Source organism: Natator depressus, chromosome 15 (assembly GCF_965152275.1).
Source record: "Natator depressus isolate rNatDep1 chromosome 15, rNatDep2.hap1, whole genome shotgun sequence".
Lineage (NCBI taxonomy): Eukaryota > Metazoa > Chordata > Testudines > Cheloniidae > Natator > Natator depressus.
The window spans coordinates 29,688,076-29,699,367 of record NC_134248.1 but is presented as its reverse complement, the minus strand read 5'-3'; the positions used below and the strand labels follow the sequence as shown (position 1 = coordinate 29,699,367).

Below are 11,292 nucleotides of genomic sequence, written 5' to 3'. Positions count from 1 at the left end.
GGTGCGGCCCCCTGCTGGCTGGCGGGGGCGCCGGAGTGGGACCCGTTCGAGCGGCAGGAAGAAGCGGCCCCCGCCCGAGGCTGAGGCAGGCAGGCGGCCGCCGCCCGCGCCGACATGTCGAAGCGGCTGAGGAGCAGCGAGGTCTGCGCGGACTGCAGCGCCCCGGGTAGGCGCGGGCGGGCGGCCCCGGGGAGCCCGGTCCCCCTTGGGACTCTCGCTACGGGGCCTTCCCCACGGGAGCCCGGCGTCCTGGCCCAGCCCTGCCCCGGGGCCCGCGTTCGCCCGCCCGGCGGCTCTGGCGACCCCCGCGCTGCAGCTCGGCCGAGCCCCCGGCGGGGGGGGGCTGCGTGGCCGGCGGGGCCCCCCGGGGCAGCCCTGGCGCCGGGCGCCCCCGCGGTGCGAGCGGAAAAGCCGCCCTGGCTGCGCGGCGCCAACAGGAAGCGCGGGGCAGAAGTGGCGGCGGAGCTGAGCCCTGCGCGCTCCGGCAAGTGACAGCTGCCGCGCCGGAGCCGAGCAGCCCGCGTCGCTGCCCGGGGCCGGAGCCTGGGCGCCCCGGCCCCCGCCCCCCGGGGCCATGGGTCGGCGCTGAGCTCCGCGGCGGCCTGGCCCCCTCCCCGCCACGAGCCGGGCTCGGGGCCCCCGGCGGGAGCCCGCTGCCGGGCCCGGCCGCGCCTGACAGGGGCTGCCCGGCGTGGTCGCGGCCGGTCCGGTGCGTGTCTTCTGCTGGGGACGTGGGCTTTTGGAATACCTGTGGTGCACGGCGGGCAAGGCCCGTGTCTCCCCGTTTACGGAGTGTAGGGCACAATCAGTGGGGGGGCCTCTGAGCACCGTAAATATTGATATAGACGAACATAAACAAAAGCGGGTTTCTAGAATGGTTTCTGATAACTCATCTGGGGACTGAGAGTGGGGTTAAACAGTTTCTAGCGTGGGCAAGGGCCATCTGGCCAAATCACAAAACGAGAAATCCATAGCTGGGGGTTCTGCTACCTCGATCAGTGCGTGTCACTTTTGGTGTGTCACTTCCCCTCTCTGTGCCCCTGTGAAATGGGAATAATAATACTTTTCTACTTCTTGAGTATGGATGGGCTTAACTCATCAAGGTTTGCAATGAGTTTTAAGTTGTTGGATGAATGGATGGTATGGTAGAAGTGCAAAGCGTTAGTGTTGTTCTGGCAATACATCACCCAGACTTGAGAGAAACATAAACTAGTTATTCACTTACCCTCTCCTCTTCCCTCCCCCCCCCCCCCCCAAAAAAAAAAATTAAGAGCGATTGAAGTTGCAAGTATCTGGTCACCCTTATCCTTTTTAGTTTCAGAGTAACAGCCGTGTTAGTCTGTATTCGCAAAAAGAAAAGGAGTACTTGTGGCACCTTAGAGACTAACCAATTTATTTGAGCATGAGCTTTCGTGAGCTACAGCTCACTTCATCCGATGAAGCTCACGAAAGGTCATGCTCAAATAAATTGGTTAGTCTCTAAGGTGCCACAAGTACTCCTAACCTTTTTAGTGCAGACTGAAGCAAAATAGGTATTAAACACCTCTGCCTTCATGATGTCCTCAATTATAAGCTCTCCTTCCCCTCTAAATAGAGGACCTACACTTTCCTTTGTCTTTCTGTTGCTCCTAATGTATTTAAAGAACCACTTATTGCTTTTTATTTGACATGTCCCTTGCAAAGTCTAACTCATTTTGTGCCTCAGCCTTTCTGATTTTGTCTCTACATGCTTATGCTATTCTTTTATATTCCTCCTTAGCAATTTGTCCATCTTTTTACTGTTTGTAGGATTCCTTTTTGATTTTCAGATTATTAAAGAACCCTTGTGGAGCCACGTTGGCCTCTTGGATGTTAACAGCCTTACTAAAATTAGGGCTTTGTGTGTAAAAACAAAGCAAACAAAAAAAGGGAGTATCTGTATTTTCATTAAGATACAGAAATGAGTCTTGAGTGACCAGATTTGGAGTTTACCTATACTGAATTTTTCAACAATGTGAATGAGGATTCCAGAATTAATGTGCACAGCTTTTCCCTACCTGATACCAAATGGTTAATGTCTCACACACACATCTGCTAAACTATCAGGTGCACCAGGATTCTATTATAAAAGCTTCATTTGTGCTGCTTAAGTGTATTAAACATTCTGGAGTAAATTGTCACCACTGCAGAATGTATTGGAGTTACTACCACAGTTAATTTACACAAAAAGTGAAGGATTATTTTTTTTCCTGGCCTGCCTTTCTCTTGATGTAATTAATTGTTAATTCTAGCTTCTTAAATGCCTTAAAATAATACTTTGCATTCCATAGCAAAGTGCAAGTATTTTGTTCTTCTTTGACATAATGTGATTTCATATGTGCTTTGCCATTATACTTCCTATTTTGTATTATTTTACAAATCAACTTTTCAAACTTAGCCTGCAACTAGTTCAAACTAGCCTGCAACTTAGCCTGCAAAAGCATATTTTGACCTGTCTCTCTGGCTTCCTTGAACATCTTGCCAGCAACGTGAACTTAACTGTGGCTAAAACTAGGCATTGTCTATATACAGTTTCACCAGTTTAACTTTCTGTCTGTTTAAAAAATGATTCAGTTAAACAGTGTATGCACAGGATTTTGCACTAATTAATTCAATTTTTAAACCTGGTTTATATCCATTTAGTTTAACTCACCATTTCTTACCCCACATTCACATCACTGTCCTCCAAGCCACCTGAGTTTAACTAAATCTGATGAAGATGATAGTTTATAAGGCCAGAAGGGTTCACTGTGATCCAGTCTGACTTCCTGTAAGGCAGGTTTAAATTGAATTAACAGAGTTCATGCAGCTTTTTGCACAGTCTGTCTAAATCTGTTTTAAACTGCACCTTTAGTTAAACTAGTGCAATTCTGACTGTAATGAAACTCCTTAGCCCTTTCCTTTCCTTCTCCACCTCCACTCCCACACACTCAGTCAGAACCCATTATCCTCCCTGTCACTCAGGCCTGTAATCTGGGGGGCTTCTTTGACGCCTCCCGCTTCCTTGCCTGACACATCCAGGCGTTGTCCAAGTCCTTCTGCTGCTTCCTCCCCAAACACTTTACAAAATCAAACATTTTTCTTCAGTCCATGTTGATGACTCTCATTTAGTCCCTTAGCATCTCATAGCTTAATGATTATGTCCACCTTCTCTGTGGTCTAAGCTAAGAACATCATCTTGGCCCATCACTTTGATTGTGTCAATCCCCTGTGAATCCTTCCATTGACTTTCCTGTTTTCCACTGTATCTTATTTTAACTCTGTTCTTATCACATCGCTCCCTACACTCTGCCAATGACGCAAGACCTTAAATGCCTATTTGTCATCATCTGCCACAAGCTTCTGCGTGCTTTTGTCCACACTGCTGCTCATGCATAGAATGCCCTCTCTGAACTATTCAGCGAGTCTACTATCTTCTCAGTATCATTACTCTTGTACTCTTCCCTCTTGTTACTTCCGCTTGCAATATTTTGTTTCAAATCAGATGGCAGGCTCTTTGGGGCAGGGATAGTCTCCTGCCATGTGTTTTTACAGTGCCTGAAATTGATTGTGTCCTTTGCGTGCAACAGCAATAAGAATAGTTACTATAGTCGGCAAGCAGAATGTACGTGATCTTTGTACAGTAAAGTGTACCCTGTTAAAAATGTTCTCCAGTTACACAGATATTATAACATCTGCCTAAGGTGCAGTGGGTATATTTTCTTTAGTGTGTACACCGCTTTGAAGTGTCCACATATGAAATATTCTATCAATATAAGCTGTAGTGATGTTCAGATAAGGATAGTTATAGGAATCTACCTACTCATATTTACTTTTCTCTTTAAACTGTTTACGTTTTATAGCCCTTGTTGTATTGAGCAAAAACTTGTTTCTATATAGTTGGTAGATTATTAATTCTCTGAAAGCTGACCGTGTTCTCGTTGTCCACTTGCTGGCTTTTGGTCTTTTGAAACTTCTTACTATCTGAAACAGAGGCTTAAATACTTGAGTCTGAAAATCCTTGAAAATAGCAGTACAGTAGCCAAGCTTAAATTAAAAAAGAATCTTGCTTTTTATCTGAAACAAACTTTGTGAACATAATAAACAAAGGGGGCCTTTAAATTTTGGAAACTTCTAATCTATCTGAAGAGAGGAGAAACATTATGAATTGACATGGTCTGTTTAGATATTCAGTACTTAAAAATATATTGCAGTTTTTGCTGATTTATGTTGAAGTGAATGCTGGCATCAAAAAGCTTAGTTTGTTAATTAGTTCTAATTATATTGAATGAGCCTGTAAATCATGAATTAGCTAAATAACACAGGTCATCAAATTACCTTCTTTTTGAGTTTTGTTCCTGACCAGATGGATTTACTCTTAAGACAAAAAGAAAAGGAGTACTTGTGGCATCTTAGAGACTAACCAATTTATTTGATGCATCCGATGAAGTGAGCTGTAGCTCACGAAAGCTTATGCTCAAATAAATTGGTTAGTCTCTAAGGTGCCACAAGTACTCCTTTTCTTTTTGCGAATACAGACTAACACGGCTGCTAACACCTTGTTTAAACATCATAATCTAGAAAAAGTGGTGTAAATGAAGAATCCCATTGGCACATGTCCTGGGGTGTAGTCTTTCTTTAAAACTTGACACAGCTTTATTTTTAGTGGTGAAACTAGCTAAACTGTAAATAACTGTATTGGTCTTACTAAACTTATCTTGGTTGAGCTACCACTAAAAGGAAACAGCATCTCTGACCTCAGGCTAAATTGCAACTTGTTTCATGTGATCCTAAAGATGTTATATAAAATACATAATCCACTTCAGGAGAGTGACATGTACATTCAGTAAAAAAGAAAGTGTGTATTTCCCATTTCCCCCTAACCTCTGTGTGTTTGTCTGTTAGTTTGTGAGCCCTTCAGGGCAGGGGCCCAGGGCCCATTGTTTCTTGTTTGACTTGAAAGTGCCTGGCACTTAGTAGGGCACTACCATAAGCCAATAATAAGTTATAAAATAGGAATTGCAACTTCAGAAGTAAGGGTTGTAGATTTGGAAATGGGTTATTGAAACTCCTGTACTGTATTCCAATATGGTCTCTAAAGAAGTCAAGTGACCTGTACCTTTAGTATGTGGGTAAAGATTGCGGTGATATACTTTTGTCTGGTTTTTCTCATGTACCAGAATGGCAGCATAATCCTCTAGGGCAGGGGTCGGCAACCTTTCAGAAGTGGTGTTCCGAGTCTTCATTTATTCACTTTAATTTAAGGTTTCATGTGCCAGTAATACATGTAAACGTTTTTTAGAAGGTCTCTCTATAAGTCTATATATTATATAACTAAATTATTGTATGTAAAGTAAACAAGGTTTTCAAAATGTTTAAGAAGCTTCATTTAAAATTAAATTAAAATGCTGATCTTACACCACCGGCCCTCTCAGCCTGCTGCGAGTCTGGGGTTCTGTTCACCTAGGCCAGCAGCAGGCTGAGCGGGGCCTGCGGCTGGGATCCCGGCTGGCAAGGGGCCAGCAGCCAGAACCCCAGACCAGCAGCGGGCTGAGCGGGGCTGGCGGCCGGGACCCCAGACCAGCAGGGGGCTGAGTGGCTCAGCCTGCTGCCACTTAGCTTGTTGCCGGTCTGGGATTCCATCCACCGGCTCCTGCCGGCCCCTCTCAGCTGGCTGCCGGCTGCCAGCCCACATAGAGTGGGTACCTACCTTCTCCCTGGTTCTAGCCCATTCTCTTCCTCTCTCTCTCTGCACTGAGCTGAGGGTGGGAGTGTACTGAGCACAGGGCTGGGGGTGAAGGAACAGGCTGGTGGTTGGGGTGTTGGGTCTGGCCAGGAGCTAGAATGAGGGAGGGGGCTCAGGATTGGGGCAGGAGGTTTGGGTGTGGAGCACTTACCTGGGCAGCTCCCATTTGGTGTGAGGGGTGCAGGTGGGAATGGGTGGGTGGGGGTGCAGGAGCTCCCATTTGGTACTCAGGTTGGGGGTGGGAATGTGGGGGGTGCAAGAGTCAGGGTGTGGGCTAGGATTGTGGGGGTGCTCCTCGCCCCCTGCCCAGAGTGGCTCATGACAGGGGGCTGGAGGGGATATGCCCCGATTCCACCCCCACGGCCCTAGCCTGTCCCCACCTCTTCCCCGGAGCAGCACCCCTTCCCTTGCAAGGGCTATCAGCTGACTGGCGGCAGGGAGGGAGAGGAGGAGGGGCAGGAATCCAGCAGGCAGGACCAAGCTTCTTCACCCTGCCCCTGCGGGGGGGGGAGGGGGCGGAGAAGAGCGGGATGGGGTGGGCAGGATTTTTAATGGCACGCTGCTGCCTGCTGGGGTTCCAGCCTGGGTTCGGCAACGGGGTGAGTGGGGCCAGCGGCGTGCCATAGGTTGCCGACCCCTGCCCTAGGCCATTGTGACTTCTCATGATGGTCAAAATCATTCCATAGAACACTGAACATCTCATTGACCTGCCTAGATGTCTTTTACTTAGTCTTACTATGGGGAACTGTTAATGATAACATGCTGTGCTAGAACATTAGATGATTACTGGCTTAGCGTAGAAGTAGCATTGTAAGGAATTGTGTCAATGTGGCATGTGTTTTTTTATGTTGAAATGAACATAACTATATCTTGCTCTTTTGTCTTACAAAAATAGTGCCTCTTATTTGTATATTAAATAAGACCACACTGCAGATCTAACAAGGCAGGACTTAAAACTTTGAGCAATAACACAATAATACTTATCGTTTATATAGTGTTTTTCATTTAGAGACTTCCAGGCCCTTCCCAAAGATGGGATATGTATCATTATTCCTATTTTACAGACAGGAAAACTGACGCAGTAATAATTATAGGCTTTTCTGTGGCACTCCTCACTGTAGTATCTGAACACCTCATGACCTGTAATGAATCTAGCCTCATAACACTCCTATTGAGGAAGGGAAGTATTGTCTTCATTTTATAGATGGGAAACAGCTCAGAGTAAATGGGGTTTTTTCCTCAAGGTCCCACAGCAAGTCAGTGTCAGAACTTGAAACAGAACCCAGATCTCCTGAGTCCCAGTCCAGTGTCTAACCACAGGACCCATATTTCCCCCAGCATCTTGAGGCCCAGGGAGTTTGTGACTTGCCCAAGTTCATATAGCAAGTAAGTGGTGGTAGATCCAGGAATAGAACTCGTGACACCTGATTCCCAGTCCTGTGCCCTAACCGCTGGCCGATGGTGCTGCTCATATTATAATAAATATACTTGCTTCTCTTTTCCAGACCCCTGTTGGGCATCAGTAAACAGGGGAATTCTGATTTGTGATGAATGCTGTAGTGTTCATCGGAGTCTAGGACGTCATATCTCTCAAGTGAGGCATCTTAAACACACACCATGGCCTCCAACGTTGCTGCAGGTAAAAGCTGAGGATTGCTTTCTGATGAGAATCGGAGAATTCTTAGAGAATTCTAATTACTAAACTTTCTGGTGGGGAGGGTTGCTTCATTAAGCTCTTTTTAAAATAGGTTTCTTGGTTTCTGTTACATTGCTGTAATAGATTATTAAAGTCAGTGTTAACTCCACATTTTAAACTTACTTTTAGGGTAAATTCAGAGCCTGAGATATAGTTAAAATTCCCTTGGTTTTGAGAGTTAACTTTTGTCTGTCTGTCCAACCGGAGTACTGCAGTGAATCCACTTCTACTCAAGTTGTCAGGTTGTAACAACCCCGCCCCGCCGAGCTACTGATGAGGTCTTGCTGTGGCTATTTAGGAGAATCGAATTCTAAGCGCCTGCCCATTCTGCTTTCATTTCTTCTTTCTCACAGGTTCTCTGTTTTGGGAAGCCTAAAAGATCCTTTGATAGCTATTTTAATGAAGCCTTCTTGAAAAGTTGCTTTGCTCTTTCAAAGCTTAAATTTACTTGAGGGTATGTCTACGCTATGGAGATTCTACTAGCATAGCTGCATCACCACAGCTATGCTGGCATACCCCAGTGTTGTAGATGTAGCCTACACTGGTGGAAGAGATTTTTCCACTGATGTAGGAACACCACCTTCCTGAACAGTAGTAGCTATGTTGACAGAAGTATTCTTCCGTTGACATGGTTGTGTCTACATTAGCATGGCTGCATCATTCAGCTTTTCGCACCCTGACCCACGTAGCTATGTCGACCGAACTTTTAAGTGCAGGGCAAGCAGTAGTGTTTGTGGGGTGAGAGTTTGTGGACCATCTGCACTTGTAGCAATAATAACTGGCATCTGCAGGCCAGTTAACAATGAGTAAAGATTGCATGATTTTCCATTTCTTTGCCTTTTGCATATTGTAGCAGTTCTAGGTCAGAATATATACTGGCATGAACACTGATTGTCGGACGAGTATACAAATATGTGCCTGTGAACATTTATTCCCAAAACAAAGGCTTTCTCCTAGTTAACTTAAAGGAGCTATTCTTGCTCAGTACGGGAATCTGGTCACACATGAATAGATCCAATATTCCATCTAGGGCACGTAAACATGCAAGTGTGTTACCATTTTCATTTACCTGTGTGATCCTGTCCGTGTTTTTCCAAAAAACAAAAACCACAAACCAAAGGCTTCTAGATGAATAACTTAAAAAGTGAGATGTTACTTTGTATCGTATCTGTATTCTAACACTTTTACTATGTAAATGTGTGTGAAATTTTTTTTAAAAAAAATGAGGGTTAGGTTAAGATTCAGGCAAATTCTATTTTATTTTAAAAATAAGTTTAGATTGTATGTATCTGATTTGTCTCCCTTTCCCCACCCCAAAATGCAAACTACCTCTCTGCTCTGTGCTCTGGTGCTACTTCATAAGTACAGAAGAGAACACTCTTCTTGAGACAGGCAGCTGAAGATCCGCAGCTGGGGAGAAACCATGCCATACTTGTCTCACCTGCACACCCTAAAAAAGATCACGCCCAGCCAAAGTGGGAGAAGCCACCCATGCTTTCAGTTCCTACACAATAGGGAGGCCTGAGGAGACAGCCCGGTGCCTCTTAACCTATATTTCTACAGCAAAACAAAGAACCTGGGGAGGGGAAGGCAAGTGGATAATGTGCCAGTTTCATGGAATGTAACTGGTTGACTGATCTCCCCAGAAATTATGCCCATCTCTCCTTCATGGCTGAGTTTGGGTCTCTTTGGGAGAATAAAGTCTTCAGTCCCCAGATGTAAAGCTGTGGATCTACTTATACTGATGCAATTTAAAGCAGCATTAGTGGTCTACCTTCCGGTAAATAAATGCTGCCTTCCCTGCTTGCAATATAATCTGTGAAACTACTTATTTTTAAGGCCCATCCCAAGGTATTCCAGGTGCCATACAACAATAAAATGAATAGGATAGGTAAACATACATGATGAATCTCTTCTTGAACGCAAATTGAGGGGGGCTCTTACTGAAAACAAGAAGAGCTGCAGCAAGCTAACTGGGCTTTGGGACATGTACAATCCAAAATTTATAATGGAAAGTGTAGACAAAAGAACATCCTAATCCTCTCTTTTTAACAAAATAAGGTTTGACACCAGCTGCCTTTTAATATTAATAAAAAAAAGTCCAAAAAACTCCTTTTCCTTGGCAACTTTCTGGAGTAGCATAAAAATGCTCTCCACTTGGGAAATATCATCTGTGAGCAGCTCTGCCTGTATAGGTAGTAGTAAAATATTTAATGCCTGTTGCACACATTTTGGGTTTCAGATGGTTGAAACACTGTATAATAATGGTGCTAATTCCATATGGGAACATTCTTTGCTGGACCCTGCATCTGTTATGAGCGGAAGGCGCAAAGCTAACCCACAGGATAAAGTGCAGTAAGTAGAGTGTTTATAAAATTCTCTGTCTCCTCAGGAGCCCCTTTGTAAAAATGTACCTATTTTGACTAGTTGTGAGAGAGGAAGCAACAGATGAGTGAAAACCTGATCTTGTATCAAGTCTTATCAAGGACATTGAAGAGTATTGCTGATGTGAATAAATCTGACAAAACCCAATCTCCTTTATTCACTGACTTAACACCCGATATGTGCTCAAGCAGAGATGTTAAATATTCTCTGAAGTATCCTTGAAGATCACTCGTTTCAGCATAGTCTTTGAAACAAAAACTTTAGTGAAGAGATCTTTTCATTGTCTTGCATCATGTGCATCAATAGTATTAATGTATCATGTATGGTCCCAATTGTTGGGTATTGATTTTTTTTTTTAAATCTTCTCTTACATGCCACAGATGTCATCTTATCCATTTCTTTATCAGTATTTTCTTTCAGAAGCTCAGCTAATTAGTTTTAAAAGCATAGTTTATCTGACTGTGTATATTTGTTTAAGTTGTTGATCCTGAGAGGTGCTGAGCACCAGCAGCTTTCAGTGAAATCAGTAGAAGTTGAGGGTTTTCATAATATTTCAGGACAGGTCTTCAGCTTATAACCAGGATAACTGAAAATAGTGAAATAACTTTTACTTTTAGAGTTGTTCAGAAATTTTCACCAAAAATCTCAATTTTTGCCAGAATTCTAAGGGTTGTTGTCTGAAAACTGAAGTATTTTCAGTTTTTCTACAAACCCCAGCCCTCCGCCCCCTCCCAAAAAGACAATTTTTTTTGTTGAAGAAAATTACATTTTCATTTTTATCAAAAAATTTCACTGGGAGCGGGAGATAAACTGAGAGCTAGTAGTGAAATTGACACATCTTTCAATAACAATACCCTTCAGTAGAGAATTAAAATCTGGATTGAATTGTGTACCGGATGAAAATATTTCCTAGTGCCTTACTCTGTCAAATCTATTGGCATTCTGTATTGAAATATGCTATGTGCTTTAATTATTTTATTTATACAAAGCCAACATTTATTTTGCAACTCCTTTGCTTTGGTTTCTTCTTACAGTCCCAACAAAGCGGAATTCATTAGAGCTAAATATCAAATGTTAGCATTTGTTCATCGCTTGCCATGCCGAGAAGATGACAGTGTTACTGCCAAGGACCTTAGTAAGGTAAGTATTGCTTTCTTGCAGTTTGCGGGCTGGAACAAAACAGCTTGCAGGTGTCACCAGATACTGTAAGACTGATACCTGAGTAGACTTGAGTTACTTGGATTATAAATGAAAAATAACTAGTATCTCCATGGTACTGCATTTTTGTGTATATAAATGTATTAAGCATTCAAACTTAACCTTGAAGGGAAATATTTTTCAACAGTGTCTGATTGGCACTAACAGAAGTTGTGTGGATGTTAGAGAACCACAGGCCTCAAGTTAACTGATCCATCTTACTAGAAACTGTTGGAAAGTAAAATATTCATAGGCTATAGCTAGTTTTTTT

General features: G+C 43.7%; 1 protein-coding gene across 6 annotated transcripts in view; it reads left to right on the top strand.

Moving 5' to 3' along the window:
* Positions 1-11,292, top strand: part of GIT2 (GIT ArfGAP 2) — a 53,675-nt gene continuing 42,383 nt past the window's right edge. For 5 of the 6 annotated variants that reach the window (XM_074972721.1, XM_074972717.1, XM_074972719.1 and 2 more), the window contains exons 1-4: positions 2-166; positions 7,249-7,382; positions 9,682-9,794; positions 10,859-10,964. In XM_074972721.1, coding sequence (XP_074828822.1) covers positions 115-166; positions 7,249-7,382; positions 9,682-9,794; positions 10,859-10,964 — 405 coding nt within the window. In that variant the 5' untranslated portion in view covers positions 2-114. Of the gene's footprint in view, positions 167-7,248; positions 7,383-9,681; positions 9,795-10,858; positions 10,965-11,292 lie in introns of all 6 variants that reach the window. The other variant, XM_074972722.1, reaches the window with a different exon arrangement.